The sequence below is a fragment of the Aspergillus multicolor genome (genome assembly GCF_047715735.1).
Source record: "Aspergillus multicolor strain CBS 133.54 unplaced genomic scaffold BDW74scaffold_57, whole genome shotgun sequence".
In the NCBI taxonomy this organism is placed as follows: Eukaryota; Fungi; Ascomycota; class Eurotiomycetes; order Eurotiales; family Aspergillaceae; genus Aspergillus; species Aspergillus multicolor.
In genome coordinates, this window is record NW_027396008.1 from 75568 (window position 1) to 100134 (window position 24567).

Consider the following 24567-nt stretch of genomic DNA (forward strand, 5'->3'; position numbering starts at 1 on the left):
TAGGAGAGGTAGGAGAGGTAGGAGAGGTAGGAGAGGTAGGAGAGGTAGGAGAGGTAGGAGAGGTAGGAGAGGTAGAGGTAGAGGTAGGTAAGGAAGGTGTATCTAGGTAGAGGAGTGAGTAATAAAGAGAAAGGATGGAGAAATAAGGAAAAGATAAAATATTCATACAGGCATATAGGTTGTAATCTAGTATTTATTACTCAGTAGAATTCAGACCATGCCCTGCTGGTAAGTTGTGTGGTAGGTTCTACAAGCAGGTGGCTAGGAATGAATGGCTGGGATTCAATTATTGTTATATTAGGGTTTTGCGGATTTTATTTCCTCAAGCCACAGCCTTCCAGACCACTTACCAGCACAAGTAGAATGTGGCGCATAGATGACTAACATGTATAATTGAGCGGAATGCACTAGACAAGGAAAGAATGCAGGTGCAACATCGTGGTTTCCTCCGGAATGCTGGGCGCCCCCGGATTGGGAAGATAGTCTCGACGTCATCTGCCATGAGCATGACGACTCCTCTGCGGCCATCACCTCCGCATTCCACTGCAAAGCGACTCCTGAAATCAGTGCAATCGGGGGACAAGATGGGCTGGATCTTAGGAGACAAGTTCGACACGGTCTACCCGCACAAGGGCTCGATCAAATCACTCTGGGAGACGAAATGGAGGGCAGCGGTAAGCTGAACGCATTTGAGCGAGGATAAGCCTGACTGGAGCAGTGCAAGAAGTCAGTCTACCCGTTCCACGACGGCAAGCTAGAGGACTTTGAGCCGATTTTCGAGAAACTCATTGCTGTACGTACCGACCCTCTGCTACTGACCAATCTGACTCTCTAGGGCAACATCAATGACGCATACTCCGACGCCTACACCGAGACCTTCCTTCCTTTCGCCGAATCGCTGGAACAACGGGCTGCAGAGTCCTTGTGCAAAGGGGACAACACCACAGCGTCGCATCTCCTTCTCCGAGCCGCCGTCGTGTACAGAATCGCCCGCTTTCCTTACGTCGGCCCTGACTCGACCGGGCTCAAGCGAACGGCTTTTGTTCGGCAGAAACTGGCATACCTCAAGGCAACCTCATTCTGGAGACCGGCGCTAAAGGAAATAATGGTCGACTTTGTTCACCAGGCAGGGAATGAGGGTTCGCACATCCCAGTATACCTCCGTATCCCCGACGAGGCCACCGACGTGAGACCAGTGCCGTGCGTCCTGATCATGACCGGGCTAGATGGCTATCGGCCGGATAACAGCCAGCGCATCTATGAGATTATCTCCCGCGGTTGGGCGGTCCTGGTCTGCGAAATTCCTGGGACGGCAGACTCTCCAGCAGATGTACACGACCCTGAAGCACCCGATCGCTTGCTAGACAGTATCCTCCGATACCTGCGTGACAGAATGGATATTGACATGGCCAAGATTGTGGTCTGGGGACTAAGTGCCGGGGGTTACTATGCCATACGCGCGGCGCATACGCACCGAGACCATCTTGCTGGATCTATTGCTCACGGCCCTGGCGTGCATCACTTTCTGGGTCAGGACTGGCTTAGCAAGGTTGAGGACCACGAGTATCCATTTCCGTATGTCTTGAGCATGAGTAGATTCTTCCGAGCTGGCTAACAATTCCAGCATCATCTGCGCGTGGGCGAAGAAGTACGGCTACGACGACCCTGCCGATTTCATTACGCAGGCACAGAAGAAGTTCTCTCTCCTAGAGTCCGGAATCCTTGATCAGTCAAGCACTCGGCTTCTTCTCCTGAACGTACGCTCCCTGCCCACGTTGGCCGGCTTAACTAACCGTACAGGGTGTGGATGATGGCGTGGTTCCAATCGAGGACTGTATTTTGCTATTACACCATGGAAATTTCAAAGAGGCACGGTAAGAGCGACAGGATTCTCCATCTCGTTCATGATACTGACAAGCTAGGTTCTACCCTGGCCTCCCGCACATGGGATATCCAGATAGTCTGGCGGAAGCCTATAGATGGCTGGAGAAATTGCTAGGTTGACGGTCTCTATATCTACCTCTCTAAAACCATATCGAGGTTCTATCCATGGATGTTCGCAGAGAAGGCATGTGTATATAGCGTTATTTCTCGCGCACTGCTAAATACCAGAATCATCTTGATGATACACAGAGTCCGCATGATACCGGTCCCACTCGTCACAGACGCTCTCGAACTCACCCAGTATTGGCTCAATTAACCCTTCAATCTCTGATTCGCGCTCCACAAACTGTAGGGCCAGATTCTGACTTGCATGCCAGGCAATGTGACAATGCATCAACCAGGAGCTAATCATTAGCAACTGCCCATGAAGTACCGAGTCTACTTACCCAGGATTATCACTCTCAAACGCAATAACAAGAAATCCGGTCCCGGCCATTGTGGCTGTATCTCGCCTAGGCGGGTTGTCGCGGTTGAGCTTCACAAAGGGTGTATATATCCCCCGTCCTTCAGCAAGAATATAGAAATCATGACCGTGGAGGTGAAACGGATGATGGGCATTTACAAGCCCAACATCCTGGATAACCCAGTATGTCCACTAGAATGTCAGCAGCCACTATGTATTCTATTGATTAGCAACGCACCTGATCCGCATTCGGCACCTCGTAGATGTTATACTCGCTCGGAAAAATTGACTCATTATCATAGATCCGCTTCACCGTCGGCTTGCTCCAATCAATCGTCAACGCCTTGGATCCCAGCGTCCAGTGAAAATACAGCTCCGGCAGGTCGTAGTACCATCCCACGTTCAGGTTTGTCTGATCCACGGCGCGACCGACAGTTTTCTGGACATATGGGACGAGTCTATCATACGGCTCGTCGCCGCAGGAGTTTATTATCGAGTCCCATTGTAAGCTTGTTGGGTCGGACGAGAGATCAGAACCCGTGTACCGGAGTATACCCCTTACATCGGCATTCTCGATCTCGAGGCCATTGCAGGCTGTTTGGTAGATCGCGCGGAGCCAGTAGTTCCCAACGTCCTGATTCGCTTCAAAAATAACATCGTACCGCTGCCCCGACGTCAATATCACCGCGTCTGTTGTATACGGCACGATGGGGACCAAATCCGCCGCGATAACGGTGAGTCGGTGCCCGTCGATACTGAATTTCATCCACCCGTCCACCGAGCTATCGATTAGGCGGAGGCGATATTCTTTCCCCTTTTCCACTTGGATCTCCGTCCGTTTTCCCCCTCCATCATATACACTCGATCCGTTGATCAATCCACCAACTGGAACAACACTCTTTCTCACAGGGAACCCGCCATACCTTGCTGACTCCTCCCACAGTATAAACGCGGACTCATGATACCAGTCGCTTAAGAACAATGGACCCAGATCCACGTCGTAATCCGCGCTCGCAGGGCCGTGGATTATCAAGGGTCCGTAGAGGCCATCCGCAAGCTGTAGGCTGAAGTGGCTATGGTACCAGCTTGTCCCGTACTGTGTCGCGCGGAACCGGTAGGTGTATGTTGAGCCCGGGGCGATGGGGCATTGGGTTACGCCGGGGACGCCTGGTTTCTATCCTGTTAGGACACCATATCTTGGTAGATACCCGAGGTGACGGGGGAAGGACATACCGTCGTAGCCGTTCGTCCCGCGCTGCCAGATACCGTGCCAGTGTACTGCAGTACCATTATGCTCCAGCCCATTCGTAACGTGGATAACGAGTTCATCACCCCAGTTTGCTTCGATGAGAGGGCCGGGCAGGGTGTCGTTGAAGACGAGGACTTGCCGCGGGTAACCGTCGGGGGCCAGGGTTGTGTTTGTTGCGGTGAGCCAGTACTTTGAGGCCAGGTTGGTTAGCATGGCTTGTGGAATTGGTCGGGAGTTTACTGGATGGTTAGGGCCGTAGGTACCTCCCTTGTGACGCCGGTGTCAGGCGTGATGCTGTGGTAGTCTGTGGAGATGCTGTAATTGCCCCAGCAGTCTCGTGAGGTCGGAGTGTTTTCACAGAAGTCTTCTGCTCCGAGTGAAGGAAATGACATCGCGAACGCGAGTATACTGGACAAGAAGAGACTTTCTACGAGGCGAGTCATTCTGTCAAGCTGCCTGTGTGGATGAGTGCTCGGAGAGTAAAGAGTCAAAAGGCGCCCTGCAATCCACGGCACAATCATGCGACCGCTCGGCCTTTGTCAATTGGGATGAGATTTGGACATATATAGCCACTCTATAATAACTCTCGTTATGGACATGCAGGTACAGAGTCCCTGACTCGCCTCTTCTGACGTCGTTTGTAGAAGACAGGCATAGTTAGATGAGCGAGGCAGGGGTAGGAAATGCCACCCGCGGCTTACTCTGCATTCAGACAGAAGCACATGAAAGGAATCTGGAAGAAGCTACGGAGATGGACACCATATTGTTCTGACCTCGGCGCTCGATGGAGCGGAGGCCCGAAGCTCGAGTTAGGGCTTCGTCGAGTCGCCAATCGGCCGGTCGGAGCGCCAGCGCAGTCCAACTCACGACCTCACCGATGCAGAACTAATAGTTTGGTTGAGTATTTTTTTCTCCAAATGTTGGGGCTTTATTCGAGGCGTTTTCCTTGTGATCCGATGCACCGCGCCTAGGGTACAATTTCATCCAACGGTCTCCGACGAGCAGGACCATAATCGCAGGAGACATGCAATACAGTAGTACCATATAGTCAAGTCAGCTGTATATGAAATGAGCTCTTCAGCCTACGCAGGTAGTATTGATCCATCAATGTTGCAAATCAGGACGGACGAGCTGTTCTCATGGCCAATACCGGATATTCCAGCTGCTCCCTTGAGCAAAAGTTACCATGCTAATACTACAGGACCTTACGAGCCTTGAATATCAAGGAGAGGACGGAAATGTACTGTGGTTGGCGTTATGGGACTTCATATATGTTCATATTCAGTCGGCCCTGCCATCAAGATATGCTTAACTCCGTCCCGCGACGCTTATCCCCGTGCCATTCCATGGGTTTTCCGTCATATCAGGCTTAGTGTAAGGCAGATATCTCATCCTAGCCAATCATACGCCGTCTGGCTGTTGTAGATCCACTGCTGCAGTGTCAGCATTTGAAGCATCCTCAACCCACTCATCCATCCCGCGATTCCTTTCCATGCACGCATTCGATGTATACACAGCTCAAACACCATGTCATCAACCGCCTTGTCCGACACATCAATGGGAGCCCCGCGCTACGAAGTGGAGCTGCTAGACGACTGGAAGGGCGTCATTGACCCACAAAAGAGAAGAACCCTGCAGAACCGCCTGAATCAGCGGGCTCACAGTACGCCCCCCCTCCTACTGCTCACAATCCACGCTAAAGTTATCCCTAGGGTACAGAAAGAAGAATGCGAAGGCCACAGCTAGGGTCGCGAAGAACGCGCCGCTTCGCCCAAAGGAGACGCCACTTGCAGCATCAGACCCAACATCAGACTCAGCCTCGCCCCTGCGCCTAAACTCTACGCCAAGACCAGGAAAAAGCAGCACCAGTGCATTGGCAAAGCGACCCAACACCCATACTCATGCAATAACTGCCCTCCTCCCAACCCTAAACACCCTCTCCATCCTGGGCCCGCACGCCAAAACCTCAAAACAAATCCTTCAGCAGATGGAGTCACTCCTATTCGACGAATTCGCTGCATCTTCACCGCGAACAGACCTCCTCCTCAGCCTAACACGCGTCAACTTCCTACGCGCACTGCACACAAACATCGAAGTGTTGGGTTACTCAGCGAGCGAGATGCACGATGATGCGCTGAGCCAGTTCGGGAGCTTCGGGCCAACTAAACCGTCATTGCGAAGCGTAGAGAGCCCTTCCTTCCCGGCCTCTCTCCGACCAACAGAAATCCAACTAGCAATCCCGCACCATCCATGGGTTGATTTGTTGCCGATTCCTACAATGCGCGATAACCTCATCCTCGCGGAGTGGGAGCTGGGTGATGCATTTGATGATACGGCGTTATGCAGGGCTATGTGCGGGTACGGGACCCTCTCTCTTCCCGCTAGAAGGGATGTTGGGAGAGGCGAGACGGGAATCATAATCTGGCGGGATCCGTGGGATGCGAGTGGGTGGGAAGTGACGGAGACGTTTCTGAGACAGTGGGGGTGGGTTGTGCAGGGGTGTACAGAGCTGTTTCGGAGTACAGATTGGTGGAGGGGGGTTAGGGGGGAGAGGCCGCTTTTTCGGCCAGACCTGCAAAGTTGACAGGATGCGATTTCTTGCTTGGTTTGGGAGTGGGTGTTATATATATGGCTAGCATTGTTGGTTTCAGAGGTTGTTATTTCTTCCATTGTCATGTACTTCGTGAGGTGCTATATCCCATCGGGTCTAAGGCTGGAATCTAGTCTATGTCTATAGATTCTTCGTCGTTACGCTGATTGAAGCTTAAAAGACCACTCAAGCAACAGTCTCAACCTGCTCCAGCTCAACGCCCATTCCCTCAACCTTGCGGTCCACATTTGTCTGCACCGCATGCTGCCCCGGCATGACGGTCCTCCCGCCTTTAGAGGAGAAGACACCACCCGTGAACCCACCCTTGTTGAAGAGCAGCGGGATGTCTTCCAGTTCCAGGCCCTTGGTCTCGGGGTAGAAGAAGTAGACCATGGGAATAAAAGCGGCGTTAAGAACAGCGAAAATGACGAAGGTGCGCCAGCCGATATTCTCTATTGTCACTGTTAGTCTTGCTTCTATGAGATATGGAGTTGGGCACATACCGAATGCTATCGGCGTAATCTTAACGACCGCAAAGACTGCCATCCAGTTCCACCCTGAAGCGATAGCCTGCATTCTCGTTCTCGTCCGCGTCGTGGATATCTCACTCGGGTAGAACCACGGAACCGGCAACCATCCAATCCCGTAGAAAATCTGGAAAACAAAGATAAACGCGGTCGCGCCATAGGCAGCATTGATGCTTCCGAGGGAAAGGAGGATGGAGACCATAACGAAGCAGAAACAGAGCCCGACCGAGCAAATCATCAAGAGTGTACGCCGACCGAAGCGGTCCATCAAAAAGACAGGGATCGCAGATCCAACCAGGTATGTGCACTGAATTGCACCACCGAGAATCATGGATAGGTTGCGTCCCATGTGCATCGTTGTCTGGAACATGACGGGGCCGTAGTAGTTGATCTTTTGTCCGTGTTAGTTATGGTTTGAAAGAGATAGAAGGGGGTGATGTACCATATTCGAGCCGGTGAACTGCTGCCCTAGCTCAACGCTAATGATAACCAACAATCTTCGAAGATTCTGCTCCTCGCCCCAGGTGAACAGCTCCTTGAATTTGAATGGGCCATCCTTCTGCTCCTCTTCCAGCCCGACCTGAATGTCCAGAATTGTCCGGACAACGTCGGGATCGTTTGCGTCTCGTTCCGTGATGGCAGCAACGACTTCACGGGCTTCGTCATGGCGGTCGTGCTGGACCAGCCAGCGTGGTGTCTCTGGAAGACCGACAACTTGCAGGACGAGGAGAATGGCAAAGACGGCCTGGAATGCCAGTGGGAAGCGCCATTGCAGTGAAGATTCGGCGAAGCTCGTTCCGTAGTCCATCCTGGGGCTGTCAGCTTGTAGCCAAGCTTCCTAGTAAGATTCATCATACCAGTATGCGATCACAACACCAAGAATTGTGACGGTTCCCTGCAAGGTAAGAAGGGCTCCTCGGTAGGAAGCCGGTGCACACTCGGACTGATATACCGGGGCCGTTGACGAGTTCATGCCGTTCCCAATGCCGGTGACGATACGTCCTAACCGCTTATCAGAATTTGCAAGATAATTTGGCTGTTTGACCGTACTTACCCACGATCAGTTGGGCCACTGTGTCCGAGCTCGCCAGAATTATTGTGCCAACAATCATGATCCCACCACCCGACATCAGCATTGTCCGTCGTCCAAGGCGCTCCCCGACAAAGTATGAAACGATCGAACCGAGGACACATCCGATGTCGTAGAGAGCAGTGATGTTGCCCTGCATGTCGGCATCTGGGTTATTGAAGTCGCGACCTATACAGAAGGAACTGTTAGTATAATGAAATGCTGGAGAAGTCAGGACATACCAAACCGATTGTCCGCTCCGACCAGCCCACTCATCACTCCCTGGTCGAACCCCAACAGGAGGAAGGCCTGACATGACGCCAAGGCAATGGCGATAACAAGCGTCCGCCCTCGAAAGTCGTGTTTCCATAGACGCATTGTGTCATTAAACTCCGATAGATGGATATAGATCCAGACCAGAAGGAAGATGGGGTGATGGGGAGAAACCGGGGGAGATAATGAATCCCCAGACTCGTGCTGCATTTTCCCGAGTCTGACCCCAACCATCCCCACAGCAGTGACGTCGTCAAATGAATACGCTGTCTCATGTCGATCTTGTCACCCTGGAGGCGATGATGGCTTAGGTCGGGGGGCTTTACCCCGGCCCCGAGCGCGCCCTAATGCGGGGATCCCCACACTGTCCACACCGAGTGACCAGCGAAGTTAGAGATACGGTCGGCATCATGTAACGGGACTTGTGAGCCTCCCGGGTGGCTGCAGTCAAGCACCCGGCATGGCTTGATGGATAGGCTTGTCTCTCGCCCTTATGTTGGTCGGCGTGATCCTTCGCTTCCTCCCCGGTTCTAACCTCGGATATCCCGGGCGAACCCCCTTGATGCGGAGACGTAAACACTATGGTGAGAGGCAGTATCCAGCTTGGGCTTCTTTTGTGCGAAAATGACGATATTTAAACCATTGTTGAATAGCATCGGTCGCGGTTCCGGCGTTCGCTGACTCAACGCATCCTGGAGGCCTCGTAGGCAACGAATACATGCCTTGATTAGCACTGCGACAGAAACCCTGTTCAGCAATGTTCAACATTTACAGTCACCATAAACTAACCCCGAGTCCGGCATACTCGAGGGTCGCTCCCCTGTTCATGTCTGTCAATGTCCTTTGTGGAGCATGGAAACCTACCTTGACCCATTCAGCAGGTGGACAATACCCAGCGGGAATCAGTGCAATGCTGCAAAGCTTGACGCAAGCTATCCTCTAGTTGCCTTTCTATCTCCTGCTTTCATATTTGAGGGGCCGGATCAATTCGTCTCGTCCGGGTGGGTTTTTCGAGGCTTGTAGTGTTCAATGGACTTCAATAGACGCTCTCACCGACATCCTATAACTATAGCATCGGCGCTGGCGTGCCTGAAATGTTAAGAGCACGATCAGTCCCCTGCCGGGGGGGTTCAGAGCCCGCGGACTGGGCAGGCTCTATCTCAACTCTACCAGACGTCGGTCGTGCCTTCCAGGTTCCCCAGGTCGTCGATGGCGTAGCCACACAATTTCGAGTCGGATTCACCAGCCTTGCGGCCATTCCTAGAACACAATTCCCTACTCATCCTAATGTTTCCCGACTCACAAACTCACTCACGCTATTGCTATCACTATTTTTCTACTCGGATGTTCTCGCCATGTCCTTCACCATCCGTCCCCTCCTGCCCCGGGACTACGTCGAAGCGTTCGCCGTCGCCAACCTCGCCTTCGCCTCCTTCAACACCCTCCTCTACACCGAGTATCTGCCGTGCGCCTCGTCAATCGAGAAGCTAACCGCCGCGCGTCTCCGAGACATTGCCATGATGCCGAAGGCAAGCATGTTCAAAGCCGTCGACGAAGATACAGGCGCAATCATCGGTGTTACAAGGTGGATCATCGCCGATCACGAGAAGCGCGTCTACCACACCGTCGAGCAGTTCGTCAAGAATGACGGCATGCAGCGCATTATCCCCGAGACGAACGAAGTTGCGACTCGGGCGTTCTATACCATGGCGACGAGAGGGAAATGGGATATTCTAGGTCTGAGGGATAACAACGGCGCGGTAGTGAAATTCGTCCCCCGCGTCGAGCTCGAGACGCTCTGTACGCATCCGGATTATCAAGGGGCTGGGGTTGGGAGTGCGCTTGTGCAGTGGGGGGTTGACGTGGCGGATCGCCTGGGCATGGGGGTTTACCTTGAGGCGACGGAGGTGGGGAGGCCGTTGTATGAGCAGTTTGGGTTTGAGGTTGTCAAGGTGGTGAACTTTTATGCGGCGGATTTTGGGGGGCTTGGGAGGCATCGGTATGCTGTGAGTGGACAAGATGGGTAGAACTGTATTGGGCTGGTAAGCTGGGTGCTAATCATGGGGACAGTTCATGCTTCGTCAGCCAAGGACTATGCGGCGGTAGTCTGGGTGGAACGGCAGCTTGTCCGTGTAGTTCCTATGGTGCTTCTCTCAGTGGCATTCCTGATCAAAGATATGGTGTCCTCTTGAAAATTAGCCTGGATACTCGGTTTGACAGACACAATATACATATACCTATGCTCCAAGGTGTCTCTTTAAGTCGAGCGTAGAGCAACTTGAAGAGTGTCCATCAGTCTTGGAAGTCAAGGGTCATTATGAAGGCATTTCCCGTGCTAACCACAGCAGACCACCATATCAGGTACCTGGGTTCCCGGATGCCGCGGACCACATCCGGAGCCATAGTCCAGCTCAACATTTGAAAAAGCAACTTTTCTCCTCATCTGACCCTTGGCGGTGGTGGCGTGTGATGGGATCCCGATCAGGGGCTGAGCACCGTGGCACCCGGCGCCCGCAACCATCCTCGACTGCGATATCCAAAGTGATGGGTATACTGTGGGGTTGATCATGGTCAGCTGGACAGATTTTGCTGATAGGTATGTGACGGAATGTGATAAAGACAGCAGATGCAGGGTCGGACTCTGTGTGCTACGGGTTCGCATTGTCGGGTCTCCCCAGTGGCGCCGAGGAGCGTGGGGGTTGGGTCATCTAAGTTGATGCTGAGCGTATTTCCTCAGAATCTAAGATCTGACATGCGTGATGAACCCTTGATTGCACTAATGTCTGTACCTTGATTCATAGATCTCTCGAGCCGACAGATTCTAGGCGGCTATGTCTCATCGATGGTGCGAAAGACGGATCTAGATAGGCCATGGGGACCCCAGGGGTTCTTACTCGGGTTTTGAGGCAAGTATACCAAGCTGGAGCTCCTAGATATGTGAGCAAGAAAGGAAGTAAAGCAGGTTCTCTTTGAGAAAAAGCAATTGTAGGACCTACAGAGCAGACACAAAAGGCCTGTCGACGACCCCTACTTCTCTAGCTTCACTCTGCAGGTCACCAAATTGCAATCGCAACCGTGCTCATCCTCCCCTCAATCCTCGATGCCTTCCTCTTTGTCCAGGCCGGACTGGCCCAGCTGCCCTTCCCAGCAACCTAGCCCGATTCATGCAGCGGCACCGGCCTGCTCTACGCCGCGAATATCAAGCTCGGGATCTGGCCGATCTACCCTCTCCCACAGTCCCGTCTTGCCGACTGCTCGAGTTACCAGCATGTTACTGCGACTCCTGACCCGATGTGTATCATTCTCCCTTGCTCTGTCCTGATGGATAACCCCACTAACTATCTCTTGCAGAACCTTTACAACAACAGTCGCCACCGAGACCGAGACCATAACCGTGACCACCACCGTTAATGCAGGCCTTCAAGCACGAGTACAAGCCCAACCCTAAGCACGCGGCCTCGACCTCCAGCCAGCCCTCGCAGCCCGCCCAACAACAGCCGCCCCTGCCACCCTCCCAACATACCTCCCCGCCCTTTGCCGACAATCAAGCGCCTACGCCTCGGCCTGCTTATGCCTCGGCGTGCCAGGGACAACAAGCACAGCCCCAACACCCACAAGCTTCATCTCCGTGACCGCAACAACAACGCGGACCGTAACAAGCACCGTAACCGCCACACCGGCGAACGAGTGCTTCGGTCAACTAACCTGCGCCGCATCAAACGACAACTGGTACTGCGATGCCCCGGGTACGTTCTACTGCTCCTGTCGGACCAGTGTCTCCGGCGCTGAGTTCTGCATGGGAATTCTTATTTGTCAGGGGCAGCCGGCTTGTCAGGTTAATGAGAATTGTGGAGAGGGGTATCGCTGTCTGAGCAGTGATTGCTCGGTTTGTGCGCAGCCGGTTTGTGTTCCTGAGGCGGTGCTGGGGACTTATATGGGGGAGACGGCATGATTTCGTATCTGGGCTGCGGTGCTTGGGGGACAGTTAAGTCGGCGAGATTGCGGTGGCGTGCTTAGATCCTGGTTTCGTGCTGCGGTGATAAACCCTGACACCTAGGAGAAGATGCGGAGACAGTTTGCGTCGTAGACATCGCTGTTGAAAACTGGAGTTCTACGCGGAACCCTAACAGTACAATGTGGTATGCTTCTCTCTGTCTTTCTGGTCTACCTCCTGCCTTGCTATGCAGTTCTCTCCCACCTACCCCTGCGGACGGACCAGATATCTCACTGCATCGGTAGATAGCATAAATGGAAACATCCAAGACCTGCAGTAAAGAAAGTTCATGGATTTCAGCCTGAAACTGGGGAAGTCACCAGCCATACTTCTTCAGGGAGAGCATAAATACGCTACTTATGAAATCCAGGCATCTTTGGCTTGGGACTCGCCGCCAATCGCCCCGCCTCAAGAGCGAAGAGCACGTCTGTACGCCGATCGTCAGGTCTAGGGCATCTGGACCCTAGGGAACCAGGGGACGGCTCTAGAAGTGCAGCCCCGCAGTGGTCTAATGCACATTATGATTTATGAAGCGCCGGCTGGAGCAGGAGCAAGCTGCCTGTTTCAATGCCTCCGGCTCGCCTCCACTGGGCTCACTGCAGCAGAGGGGAGCGGAAGAGCGTTCGCATCTCGTCCGAGTCCGACGATCACCTGCGTGGGGCATCTAGAGCTCGTAGACCGCAAAGATTCGTTTCAAGGTGCAGCCCCCGCACAAGGGTAACATGCATAAAGCGGGGTGGCACTCGGGCTGGGTGGCAGGGCTTCCGGGTTTGCGCACTGGGGTCTCGCTCTCCGCGCTTTCACCCCGCTTTAGAGGGTCTGGAGGGGAGGGGCACCATGCAGGCAGGTATGACGATCACTCGATCCGGGGCATTACAGTTCAAATTCATGTCGATTGGCCTCGGGGCTGCAGCTGGGGCCCTCGCACGGGTTAATGCATGTCATCTCATGGCGTCCGTTGTGGGATTTGTGGACGATGCGGCAGGTGTTCTTGCGTTGCCCCTCCACTGCGTCCCCGCGAAGGTGCGGGTTGCGGAGATCTGCGGGGAGGTTGGAGGTGGGCTGGATGGGTAAATGATCTTTACCGTCCTAGAGTCTAGAGATAGGAAAGTTTCTATTTATGAAGCCTAATCAAATTAGCTATACGGATGGCCTTGTCTGCAAAGCACCTGTGGTACAATAGAGGATCTTTATCGGCCAATAGTTAGGTATATAATAATCGAAGTCTGTCCTTTGCCCTGTGTTCAATTCGAAGGTCCGGGGACAAGGGCTACTCCATGGCCTTGCTTTTTCCTCCGAACCCAGGCCAAAGCTTCCTGTCTCTAGATGATGATGATAGTGATGGCAGTGTGGACATAACGGAGATGAGCACTATATGGATGGTAGTAGGTAGGGCAGGGTAGGGCCACCTAACCAAAGAAACGTCCGAGCAGGCCTAGCAATCTCGAAAAAAGCACATCTGGACGACAAAAGTTGTTGAACGAACGGACGACTATCCTAATCTCAATGTCATGGATATACCCTACCTACAAATTCCCTCGGCATCCAGAACGTACGAAATATGCGGCTGTTACCTACCAAGGCTGTATGTAGGTACCATAGCCTCCGAGCAATATCCGTCTGCTCTCGGACAAGGGCCTTGTCTTTCGTCAAGCCAAGCAGCTCTTCGCGTCTAATTTGCATCTCCATGTCCAAAATCAAGGGTCAAACGCCGCCGATCCCGATCTCACAGCCTCACTCTCTCTCGGCAAGGACCTTGGAACCTTGGAAACCAGCCCGAACCCGCGAAACGGCGAAACGGCGAAGGCGTTGGGACTTGGACGGGCTCAGCCCTAACACGGATCCTCAGTCACAGACTCACCTCGCAGATGAAACAAGCCTCGACATAAGTCAATGACGAAATTTTCGTTGGAAAATGAAGCGCGATAATCCCTGTGTCAGAGTGTCCAAGGTGACAAGGTCAAGGTCAAGGGCAGAAAAGTCGTGCAAATTCCCGTTCCGAGAATTTCGATCGGCGGCTAAGACTGGGTCTGTCCAAGGCTCCAAGGTGCAATCGCTGGGTCAGCGGAAAAATGTGGAATGGGCGGTGATCTTCTCCAAAACGGCTTGCACTGTGTTGAGGTGGCCTTGGTTTGGTTGACGAGTGCGAGGGCTTGGCCCCTGACGATCTGACGAGATCATCAATAAGGATATACCATGGCACTTGAACTCGAAAGAAGTATCTCGATGCCTGCAATTCATCTTGACGTTTGTGATGAGCTGAGCATCGGGTAATTTACATAAGATCTCAAACAACCGGACAGTCAGTGCTCGAGCCCTTAACGACCGGCCCCGCACCGGGTTGAGTGCGGGTTGGTTGGGTTGCGTAGGTGGCCGAGGGAGCGTTGGATCTGAGACCGCCAGCTCCATCTCTCCGAGCCGTTGCATCTGCTAGCGGCTAAACGCTTCTGAATGCAACGAATGCGGTGAGAGCGGTCAATATGGCTGACAATGATGATGATAACATTGACGTTGGTAAAGATGTAAGCCAAGCCGGAGGTGGCTGACTCTTATTCTCCGGTCGTTTGATCCTGCTCGTATCTTTCACGAAGCTTGAGCACGGCCACAGTCACGGTCAGGGCAGTAAGAAAGGCTGTTAGTAATGCCTCACCGTGCCATAGCAAAGTATGGATACAGTAATGCACAACTCCACTTGGATGCAGCATTTGCCGGCTTCATATGTCCACTTTTTGATATGTTGAGAAACGTATGATTTTGAGGCTTTTCTGCCTAAACACAACGCCGAGAGCAGTTCATCCGGTGTCGTGCTCTCGTAAAGCGAGTGCGTGGTGACCTGCATAGATCATCGGCGGGTCACGTGCCACGTGGGCATGCCCATGCCCAAGTCCAAGCCCGAATGCCGACCTGACAACGCTGATCGCACGCCTGACACCCAACCAGCCGTCAATGAAATGCAACGAGCGTTCGCGTAGGCATTCCGGAACCCGTTAGCTACTACGGTGGTACTCCGTCGCATTCACTCTCAAAGGCTACGACGTGTGTGACATCATGGGCACTCGCTTAGTTTAATGAGCCCCACCAGCCCGAGTTGGGATTGGCCGCTCTTGGCGCCGGCGCCGGGACACCTGCCGTTTGCGGCGAGCCGTGGGAGGACAGAAGGATCCGTGGGTGGTGTCATGGGGGGTTCCTAAGATGGGGGAGAGAGATTTTGTCGCGTCGTTGGAACCAGGTGCCAGAACCAACAGGTGTGTGACGGGGGCGAGGGCGGCGATTGGATGAGTGCGGGGTGACCCCAGGAAGTTGGACAGCCCCAGGAAATGGCAAAATGGGCACAGGAACCAGGGCCAGGGCAGAATCCAGCTGAAGGGCTGGTCATGTGCGCTGCCGCTGCGCCGCCATGTGCGCCTCCAGCGCCGGCGGCCCTGAGCGCCAGCCAGCGCTCGCGTCGAGGAGGGCAAAGCGCATTAATAATGGGGGGCTCCACCGTGAAACGCTCATCGAGTCAAACGAGTCAGCCGCAGCTGGGAGCGGTAACCCTCGGCTAACTTGCTCGAGGGTCTGCTGGTTGCTCACTCTTGTGTGCGCTTGGCTTCCGAGCCGGGTTAAACAGCCGAGAAACACCCGGGGACGCGGACGGGTCACGGCGGGGGATAAGATTTCAGGCGCCTAACCCTCGTGGATTAGGCCAGTTTTAATATCGGCCTCACTCCGAGTTTTGACTTGCCCAACAAGCGGTAGCGAAGGGAAATGAATACAACGTAATCACCGTCAGATTCAGCCGTCACTATTGTCCAACCGTAAACGGACCACGGAGCCCCGGGTTCTGCTAGTCGTCTGGCAGGTCTCCGTCGGGAAGAGCCGGCGGTGCGAGTGCAACACTGCTCTCTGCGACGAGTCGACGACTCGGTGGTCAGCGAACCCGAAGGAGTCGGGCCCGTCTCACCGTGGCTGCATCGATCGGCAGCGCAAAGACAGCTCTCTAGCCGGAGCAGCAGAGCTAAGGATGCCACTGGACAGTAAGTGGTGGAAGTTGACGCAGGTCAAGATCCTTGGCTGTCGGTGTAACCGCTCAAGCAGCGAAGGTGAGATGCTTGTGTGGAGCTCCGGGGAGAGACTGAGGGAGAGATACGGGGGGATGGATCTGATTCGCTTGGCCGTCGTCAGCGGCGCCGGCAACGGAAATCTCTTTCTTCGCTGAGCCTCGGGGTAGCCTCGGCGGAGCTGCCACTAGCAGCCACCTAGCCCGACCGGGACTAGCCAAGTCGCCTGAGTTGCCCCTTGCGGGCTGTGGGGCTTCCCTCTGCTTTCTCGCGGGGGCAGCCAAGAGAGAGACAGAAGAGGTATTGCCATGGGGGCCGGGGCTGCTTTGTGCTATATAAGTCTGTGATGGCTCCCTCCCTCTCGAGGATCCATTCTCTTTTCTCTCTGTGTCTTTTTTTTCCCTTCTTTGTGGTCTGTCCCATACTGTCTTGTCAGTGATCCGTCAAGATGTGGACAAACACTTCAGGCCTCCGGGGCAAGACCCTGCACATGTTCATCACCTTCACAGCCGTCATGGGTTTCTCGCTCTTTGGCTACAACCAGGGCATGATGTCCGGAATTATCGCCGGCAGTGAGTTCGTCAACGAGTTCCCTCCCCTCAAGATGCCCGACGACCCCAGCGACGCCGTCTACCGTCACATCAACGTCCTGCGTGGTGGTGTCACCTCGTGCTACGAGATTGGTTGCTTCTTCGGTGCGCTCTTCTCCATGTTCTTCGGTGAGCGCATCGGCCGTACTCGAATCATTGTCTCTGGTGCCTCCATCCTCATTCTCGGCGCCATTATCTCGACTGTTTCCTTTGGTCCTCACTGGGGTCTGGGCCAGTTCGTGATCGGGCGTGTAGTCTCCGGAATCGGCAACGGAATGAACACCGCGACCATTCCGGTGTGGCAGTCCGAGTGTTCGGCCTCGCACAACCGTGGTCTGCTCGTCTGCTTCGAGGGTGCCATGATCGCCGTCGGCACCTTCATCGCCTACTGGGTCGTCTTCGGTCTCTCCTACGTCGACCAGTCCGTCCAGTGGCGCTTCCCCATCGCTCTCCAGATTCTGTTCGCCATGATCGTCGTCACCGGCGCCATCCTCCTCCCCGAGTCACCCCGTTGGTTCATTAAGCGCGGCCACCACGCCGAGGCCATCGAGGTCCTCGCCAAGCTCAACAACCAGTCGCCCGACTCCGACGCCGTCCTCACCGACTTCAACTTTATGAAGGCCGATGTCGAGATGACCGACGCCAACCAGGCCAGCTGGAAGGTCCTCTTCACCGGCGGCAAGACCCAGGAGTTCCAGCGCTGTCTGCTCGGCTGCGCCGGTCAGTTCTTCCAGCAGTTCACCGGTTGCAACGCTGCCATCTACTACTCGACCCTGCTCTTCGAGGAGAACCTGCACATGGAGCCCCGCATGGCTCTGATCATGGGTGGTGTTTTCTCCACCGTCTACGCCCTCGCCACCATCCCCTCCTTCTTCATGATTGAAAAGGTCGGTCGTCGCAAGCTTTACCTCATCGGTTTCCTCGGCCAGGGTCTCTCCTTCGTCATCACCTTCGGCTGCCTGATCAAGGACAACGAGAACAACGCCAAGGGTGCCGTCGTCGGTATCTTCCTCTTCATCACCTTCTTCGCCTTTACTCTGCTTCCCCTCCCCTGGATCTACCCTCCCGAGATCAACCCCCTCCGCACCCGTACCGCCGGTGCCGCCGCCTCCACCTGCACAAACTGGATCACCAACTTCGCCGTCGTCATGTTCACCCCGCTGTTCGCCGCGACCTCCCCCTGGGGTGTGTACCTCTTCTTCGCGCTGATCAACTTCATCGGTGTCCCCGTCGCGTACTTCTTCTTCGTCGAGACCGCCGGCCGTGAGCTCGAGGAAATCGACATCATCTACGCCAAGGCCCACGTCGAGAAGCGCATGCCTTTCCGCGTCGCCAAGGAGATGCCCAAGCTCTCCTTTGAGGAAATCAACCAGCAGGCCCGCGAGCTCGGTCTCGACACCACCACCACCCACGCCCCGCACTCCGAGCTCGGTATGAGCAGCGAGTCCAGCGACAACGAGAAGCAGACGCACACCGAGCGTCAGTGAGCGCGCTGTGCCTAAAAGCTGTGTCCAGTTAGGCTTGCCTGACTCACGGTTGACCCGAGTCGTCTTGACCCAATCTTCAAGACGCTGCTGGGGACACGGCACTCAAATACATTTTTGTTATCGTTCATGTTATCATGTTGTGTTGTTCTCGCAGCATAGATTGCTTGAGATAGATTCCCCCTGTTTTTGTTTTTATTTTCCAGTGAGGCTGGTTATGTCCCACAACCTCACTGCGACGCGATGCGATGCACTGCGAACCGCGTTCCCTCTAAACTATTCCTCAAGTGGATGGTCGCGCGGTGATCGCTGATGTTCTTCATGTTTATGATTATACCCTGGTATCTAGACTAGACTAGATGTGCTCTGTCTATACCGCTCGTTTGCTTTGGTTTGGTCTTGGGTTAGGTTAGAAATGAATCGCCTTGGCTTGACAATTCAGCTTCTTTCTACAATTCGTACGTCTTACTACGTAGTCTTTTAGTCTTCGTATTCGGAACTCGATTTGTCGCTCCTCTTGCGATGGAATTGATTTTTTACCCAACGCCCATCTAGAGATCGATCCTTATTGTAACTTTACTCGCGACGCGCTTTTCTCCATATAATATTCCACCTATTCTATCTCCTAGTCGATCTGTTTCATCTTCCGAATCAAATGCTAAGCTTTTGACCTGTAGAGCATGACCTGTCACTAAACGCTCAACATCTTGCAGGCGAAACAAGCTAACACTGAATTCGTCCGATTATCCCTCTTGTCTGACCCGACACTATCCTAAAACACGGCGAAAGAGAAATATCTGTCAAACGTATATTTCTTTATTTCTTTGCCGTGGTGTATCTCCACCGCCCATACAATTCGCCCGATCAGAAACATCGCCTGATGCAGCCGTGTCTTGTTGCGGATATATATCTCCACACCGACACTTCCTCTACTCTCCGGCGGAGTAAGACTGAATCCGGCAGAACCTGATTTTGGGTTTGTCAATAGAAGCTCAATTATCAATATTAAGCTTTTTGCGCAGCAAGGAGACAATGAGTCTCTTGTCTCATCCCTTACTGCGATGACACCGTGGCTGACACCGTGGCGTTCCTCATTATTTCGCTCATGGTCCTTATTTTTTGGTTGGAGAGGGGGGCTCGGCATGTGAAGATGCCAAACAGTGCAAACCTTGGAGAACATGAATCACGTCTGATCGGAAGCGCCTTCCTTTTGTGACGTTGCAACCTTGGGGGTGAGGTCGAGGGTCGAAAACGGACAGCTCTCCGCTTTCCAGAACTGCCCGCATCTTTTGCTAACTCCTACGCTCAGTTCTTACCATGGAGATAGTTTCTCTGATTGCATACCTCGCTGGTTTGCAGCGTTGAGCTTTTGCCACTCCGTCTCACTGGTTCAGGCACAGACCACAGATCACGTCTCAGCCACTGATGTCGCTGCCTGGGCGGAGTCTGAGATCCGGCACTGACCACCTCACGTGAGAGCCAGGGACAGAATGACGCCTTAATCCTCAGGCACCAGCCCGCTGGAGCCTGCCAGGCAGCCGCCCCGCAGTCCACTTGCGGAGTACATCTACGGAGCTGTCAGATTAAACCAGATCATCACGATCCAGTGTCAACATACCATGGAAACTTTCACCAAAATGACTGAACCTGCCCTCCGTCCTCCCGACTTCACGGCGTACGACCCGCAGTCGCAATCGCCCCTTTTCACCACCCTCCCCCCGGAAATCCGCTCCGAGATCTTTACCTACGCCCTCTCCCCCTTCGAAGACACAACAAACCTCTACGAGCGAGACTCATACTGGTCCAGACCCGGATATAGCGCGCCACTCAAAACCCGCACCGATCTGCTCCGGACATGCAAGCTCGTGTACGCCGAAAGCTGGTTCATGCCGTTCGCGCTGGCCGAGCACTCATTCTACCTTACGAGCGGGGCCCGCGCACCGGGCAAGAAGATCAGCTGGCAGTGGGATCGAAGGAAGCTTGAAGGGGTGTTGAAAATCCTACATGATAATTATGCGCAGCGCGGGGAGAAAGTGGAAATGGGCGATCTGCGGCTGTTTGCTCAGATGTACCTACTCGAGCCGGGGCAGCTACTGCAGAACGTGCTCGATGCGAAGTACTTGTGTCCACGGAGGGTACATCTGACGCTACGGTATACGGACTTTTGGCACTGGGAGATGAATGAGCGGTTGCGGATCGGCGGGGACTGGGTGAAGAGGGCTCGGTTCCCGGATAGCGTGAGGAGCTTCGTTGTTGATTTTGAGAGCCTGGAAAGGAGGAAGGAGGAGGTTGATATTCTGGTCGCGCAGGCAGTCGAGAAATGGGTGTTTAAGCGCAAAGACGGACGGGTTCTCGCCGCAACACGCGACGATCTGGAAACGACCAAGTGGACGGGCAGCTCGATGTTTGAGCGAACACGCTGGATCCGCGATGAAGTGAGGCCCGGCCAGCTAGATTACTACGTCCTCACGGCGACGTGGAGACTCCAGCCGCCATCTTCTGATCCCACTCCAGCCGAACAAGGTGTTGACATGAACATCCGCGTCCCACATACCTACCAACAACCCGCCCCTCCGTACCTCGGCCGCAACACTATCGCCCAGGATGACATGGACCAGGCTGGCGTGGGGATGGACACGCCGGCTGAGGAGACTGTGAGTGCGATAGATCGGGTTGCGGAGGAGGCGGCATCGGCCCGAAGAAGGAGGCGGGCGCACTATCGCCATGTGTACGACCCGACTCTCGAAGCTAGTGATTCGGACGACTATCAAGATCTATAGTCTGCTCTTGCAATCTACTTTCTGGGCATAGCCATGACGATGATACGAGTCCTGCTCAAGTTTACATTCAATTTGATTGTTAGCTGGGGAGTGACAGTGATTAAGCAGTCGCACTGGAGGTTCGACCTAGACATTGATGTCTTACATCTCCATGCGCTCTGCAGTACTGTGCGCAGGGATCTGTCCCTGATCGACATTATACCACCATATTTTCACTAGCTACTAAAGTAATACTTTGACGGCTGATTGCAAGGGATATCCTGAATTGCAGTGATACTATCCAATAACGATCCGTCGTCCGTAGAGTACATGGTAAGGTTTCACCGCCGGTCATATAACTACGTATATCAAAATTGATAAGCCTATCCTGTGACTGGAGAACCAATAGACGAACATAGGTACCTATGGTACATCCATATTCCGATCCCTATTGAAAGTATGCATGTCCTCCGCCCCTTAACATCCAGAACTCACTTACCTACCTACGGTAATAAAGATACGGCTCCAGTTACGCTCCAAGCGACGCCTCAACCATAACCCTCAACCCCTCCTGAATCGCCTCCTCATTCCTCCACTCCGACCACGTATGATCCAGTATTCCTATCACCCATTAGCCCACATCCCATCAAACTAAACATCAAGACAAGGAAGAGAGAACTCACCCCAAGTATCATCACTATCCTGCACCCCCTGCCTCAAATAATAACTCCCGCTAACCGTCCAAACCATCCACCCCGCCTGCTGCTGTGGAATCCACGTCCGTAAACAAGACGCGTAAACGCTCTCCCAGGTCGTCTCGTCCTGCGCGAAGCCGAATTCCGTGAGCACCACCGGCATCACGTTCACGACGCTGCTGTCGTTGCTGGCTAAAGCCTTGAACCCCCCGTTCCACAGCGCACCGCTCAGGTTCGCGCAGCTGGTTGTGCTTGTGTCGTACGTGTGGAGTTCTAGCACGAGTTTATCGGCGTAGCTGAAATCATCGAGATGAAAGGTCGTGCCGTTCCCTAGATCTGCACCGGTCGGGATAGGCGCCAGCGTCGTGTCGTAGTTCAAGCCAGACAGAAAGATCAATGCATCCGGGTTCGCCGCGTTCACAACATCCGCTGCCTCGGTCATGTGGGTATACCACGTCTCCCAATTATACGGATACCCCGGGATCTCGGCGGGCGGCTGGCGGAGTTCATTCCGCAATCCAATAGAGGTGAAGGTTTCCCAGCTCTTCGCATGCTGGACCATGAACGCGAGCCCGCGCTTCCAGTTCGCTACGTCGAAGTATGTATCCCCGAACCAGGTATTCCCATCGTCGGTGTTGCAGCACCACATCGCGCGGGAGATGTGGTTGTCCAGGTGCACGTAGATGTCTAGCTCTGCGGCGGTGGAGGCGACGAGGTCGTACGCTTGGAGTCGGGTTGTGGTGTTTGTGATGGCTGGATTATGGGTGGTGATTTGGTTGAAGACCCTTGTTCCATTGGTTACGCCGAGTGCGTTGATCAGGGAGTCGTGGATGCTTGTGTCGACGCCCTTCTCGTAGATTTCGTCGACGAGTTGCGTGGGAAAGGTGAGGCGGATGGTGTTCATGCCGATGGATTTGAGCTTGCCCAACGTTGAGGCGATGGATGCGTACTGCAGACCTTCAGGGATCATGGCTTCGCCGGCGCCGGGCCAGTTCGCGCCGGCGAATGTGACGGTTTCGCCGGTGGAGTCGAGGATCCAGCGGGAGGAGACGGTCAACGGGAGGTGCAGTTGCGATGTAACGGGCGTTAGGAGGGCCAGGAGCCCTAGGAGGGAATGGGGGAGGGTGGGTAGCTTCATGGTGTCGGTGAGTGAGAGAGAGCGAGGGAAAGAGAGAGAGCTATGGTCTCTATGTAGGGCAATAGTGTAGAAGGCTATGGGCTTATTTATACCCTACCTACGTTCACCTGCAGACCTTGTATGAAGAACGGATTGATCGTAGCGTTTTCCTGGCTTGGTATGGTAGGTATGGCCTGAGGGGTATGATGAGACAGGCGCAGCACTGACGTACCCCGGCCTTCTCCGCACCCGCAGGCAGGATGAACAAGGTTGTTAATTTGGAAATCTGCAGAATGCATCTCATGACGTCTCTTCCATCCGAGACCCCCGAGGCGTGGGTTAGTAGGGCACGGGCTTGGATGTGGAGCGGACCGGAGAATTGCCGTCTGGGGTAAATCGGCTAAACTCAGGTGCATGAAGAAAAGCCTTGTAATGCGGGGTGATGCAAGTCATTATTTTGTCAATATGTTGTTATATACAGGGTTCGTAGATTGATTGCCAAGGGGACGTGGTCTGATGGGTCATTGTCCCATTGTTCCATTATCCCCCCCGCCGCTCAAGGGAACCTCCACGAGAAGCTGGCGCAGCTCATTCCACGGCAAAATCGGGAATACTTCTGCTCTGCACATAGAACTCGCTGTTCCGCTTTTTGGGGCCTAGATTTGGCCCTTCTCGCCTGACAAACATCTTCCAGTACTCCAGCGCCTTGTACATCTCCTTCCCGAAACAGTGCCAAACGACGACAGTGAGCTGCCCTCCACTACCTGCAGAGTATTGCATACGGAACTTCGTCGGGCAGCTGCGGCAGCGGTAGATAAATTCCTTTTCATATTCTGACGCAACCATCTGCGCCTCTTCGCTAGGCGCTGGTTTGCGGAATCCGTTTGCCTTTGCGACACCATGTCGATGGCTTTCCGGAAATGCGGTCACAATGGCATGAGTCAGAAGAGACCCATTTGTAGAAGACTTTGTCGAGCGGTAGGCTGTGGATGGAGGCAATGTGCTGGTGGTGAGATGTGCACATACACGAAGTGGGAGGGTTGTTATATGCTCGGCCATGAGGGGTGAGCCCGAGGACGTGCTTAGATGGTACTCCTGTCTCATAACAAGACTACGATCGACCCAGCTGGCTGACGATTGAAGTCGATAGTGCAGCGGTCCCTGCGGGGTTGTAAAGTCGCCGCTGAACAAGTCGACTGTTGGATTCGAAGACAGATCATGAGGCCTGGACTCAAATGCTTGCGCAATGTGCAATAGGACGACACTATATCCACCCAACGGCGTCTGCGGCCAAAAGTCCATCGACGCCGTCTGTCCAAAACACAGTTTCGTGAACTTGGTGCTGCGGTGCGCATGAGGTGCCTTGAGTGGTGGGTGCAGGATTCCGCAGCGGACGCAGTACTCCAGCCCCTGCAGATCGCGATGCAGCAGCTCGCAGAGGGTGAGATCTGACGGTTGGTCATAGGGCTGGTAGATTCGTCTGAACTTTGTCCATGCTGCAGTCCCGATGGCGTGGAGGGCGGCCTTGCAGGTCAGGGTCAGGCATACTCCGGCGATCGGGGAGAGAAGCGCGACTATCTCGTCGAATAGTTCTCGTGGAAGACTGAAGAGACGAGTATTGAGGTTTGCATCAGTGTCGTGGTTGTTTCGTCGCAGATAACTTGGCTTGGGCTTGGGCTTTCTTGTTGGTTTAGGGCTTGAGGTTGTACTGTGGCCATGACCACGTGGAAGCCCACTGACGGGCTGATATTTTGGCTGGATGCGCTTAGACCGTCGGACTGGTGGCATTGTTGCGTATACACACACATTTCTTTTTTTTTTTTTTTTTTTTTT

General features: G+C 53.9%; 10 protein-coding genes across 10 annotated transcripts; 5 read left to right on the forward strand and 5 right to left on the reverse strand.

The window, feature by feature from the left end:
- Nucleotides 1–584: 584 nt before the first annotated feature.
- Nucleotides 585–2004, forward strand: ayg1 (heptaketide hydrolyase ayg1; the record flags this gene model as incomplete). Its single annotated transcript, XM_073727380.1, has 6 exons — nucleotides 585–674; nucleotides 719–793; nucleotides 836–1575; nucleotides 1625–1757; nucleotides 1801–1874; nucleotides 1923–2004. The coding sequence occupies 6 exons, from the start codon at nucleotides 585–587 to the stop codon at nucleotides 2002–2004; spliced, it is 1194 nt and encodes a 397-aa protein (XP_073577731.1).
- A 97-nt stretch (nucleotides 2005–2101) lies between these two features.
- Nucleotides 2102–4039, reverse strand: BDW74DRAFT_171840 (uncharacterized protein; the record flags this gene model as incomplete). Its single annotated transcript, XM_073727381.1, has 5 exons — nucleotides 2102–2288; nucleotides 2331–2539; nucleotides 2586–3514; nucleotides 3581–3785; nucleotides 3860–4039. The coding sequence occupies 5 exons, from the start codon at nucleotides 4037–4039 to the stop codon at nucleotides 2102–2104; spliced, it is 1710 nt and encodes a 569-aa protein (XP_073577732.1).
- A 1114-nt stretch (nucleotides 4040–5153) lies between these two features.
- On the forward strand, nucleotides 5154–6180 carry BDW74DRAFT_171841 (DUF3425 domain-containing protein; the record flags this gene model as incomplete). Its single annotated transcript, XM_073727382.1, has 2 exons — nucleotides 5154–5259; nucleotides 5414–6180. The coding sequence occupies 2 exons, from the start codon at nucleotides 5154–5156 to the stop codon at nucleotides 6178–6180; spliced, it is 873 nt and encodes a 290-aa protein (XP_073577733.1).
- Nucleotides 6181–6372: 192 nt separating this feature from the next.
- Nucleotides 6373–8160, reverse strand: BDW74DRAFT_189613 (sugar porter family MFS transporter; the record flags this gene model as incomplete). Its single annotated transcript, XM_073732014.1, has 6 exons — nucleotides 6373–6638; nucleotides 6690–7104; nucleotides 7156–7522; nucleotides 7571–7715; nucleotides 7768–7971; nucleotides 8025–8160. The coding sequence occupies 6 exons, from the start codon at nucleotides 8158–8160 to the stop codon at nucleotides 6373–6375; spliced, it is 1533 nt and encodes a 510-aa protein (XP_073577734.1).
- A 1250-nt stretch (nucleotides 8161–9410) lies between these two features.
- BDW74DRAFT_171843 (GNAT family N-acetyltransferase) lies at nucleotides 9411–10161 on the forward strand (the record flags this gene model as incomplete). The annotated part of the gene is made up of 2 exons (XM_073727383.1): nucleotides 9411–10061; nucleotides 10126–10161. The coding sequence occupies 2 exons, from the start codon at nucleotides 9411–9413 to the stop codon at nucleotides 10159–10161; spliced, it is 687 nt and encodes a 228-aa protein (XP_073577735.1).
- Nucleotides 10162–16480: 6319 nt separating this feature from the next.
- On the forward strand, nucleotides 16481–18632 carry mfsA (glucose-inactivated glycerol proton symporter STL1). Its single transcript, XM_073726223.1, has one exon. The coding sequence runs from the start codon at nucleotides 16538–16540 to the stop codon at nucleotides 18164–18166; it is 1629 nt and encodes a 542-aa protein (XP_073577736.1). The 5' UTR covers nucleotides 16481–16537; the 3' UTR covers nucleotides 18167–18632.
- A 547-nt stretch (nucleotides 18633–19179) lies between these two features.
- BDW74DRAFT_164213 (uncharacterized protein) lies at nucleotides 19180–19595 on the reverse strand. The gene has a single exon (XM_073726224.1). It carries the CDS (start codon nucleotides 19447–19449, stop codon nucleotides 19276–19278), a length of 174 nt encoding a protein of 57 aa, XP_073577737.1. The 5' UTR covers nucleotides 19450–19595; the 3' UTR covers nucleotides 19180–19275.
- Nucleotides 19596–19800: 205 nt separating this feature from the next.
- On the forward strand, nucleotides 19801–20943 carry BDW74DRAFT_184200 (uncharacterized protein; the record flags this gene model as incomplete). The annotated part of the gene is made up of 1 exon (XM_073730743.1): nucleotides 19801–20943. One exon carries the CDS (start codon nucleotides 19801–19803, stop codon nucleotides 20941–20943), a length of 1143 nt encoding a protein of 380 aa, XP_073577738.1.
- Nucleotides 20944–21281: 338 nt separating this feature from the next.
- Nucleotides 21282–23137, reverse strand: BDW74DRAFT_120492 (cellulase family protein). Its single transcript, XM_073721997.1, has 2 exons — nucleotides 21606–23137; nucleotides 21282–21543 (listed from the first exon to the last, which is right to left on the reverse strand). The coding sequence occupies exons 1-2, from the start codon at nucleotides 22753–22755 to the stop codon at nucleotides 21452–21454; spliced, it is 1242 nt and encodes a 413-aa protein (XP_073577739.1). The 5' UTR covers nucleotides 22756–23137; the 3' UTR covers nucleotides 21282–21451.
- BDW74DRAFT_120491 (uncharacterized protein) lies at nucleotides 23136–24539 on the reverse strand. The gene has a single exon (XM_073721996.1). The coding sequence runs from the start codon at nucleotides 24520–24522 to the stop codon at nucleotides 23323–23325; it is 1200 nt and encodes a 399-aa protein (XP_073577740.1). The 5' UTR covers nucleotides 24523–24539; the 3' UTR covers nucleotides 23136–23322.
- Between the last annotated feature and the right edge of the window lie 28 nt (nucleotides 24540–24567).

What these genes read in the sequence shown, in the direction of transcription:
- BDW74DRAFT_120491 (XM_073721996.1), bottom strand. Translation starts at nt 24,522, where the DNA reads ATGCCACCAGTCCGACGGTCTAAGCGCATCCAGCCAAAATATCAGCCC.
- mfsA (XM_073726223.1), top strand. Translation starts at nt 16,538, where the DNA reads ATGTGGACAAACACTTCAGGCCTCCGGGGCAAGACCCTGCACATGTTC.
- BDW74DRAFT_120492 (XM_073721997.1), bottom strand. Translation starts at nt 22,755, where the DNA reads ATGAAGCTACCCACCCTCCCCCATTCCCTCCTAGGGCTCCTGGCCCTC. An exon ending in GGATAGTGATGATACTTGGG is followed by an intron (nt 21,544 to 21,605) that starts GTGAGTTCTCTC and finishes AATGGGTGATAG; the next exon opens with GAATACTGGATCATACGTGG.
- BDW74DRAFT_164213 (XM_073726224.1), bottom strand. Translation starts at nt 19,449, where the DNA reads ATGCGGGCAGTTCTGGAAAGCGGAGAGCTGTCCGTTTTCGACCCTCGA.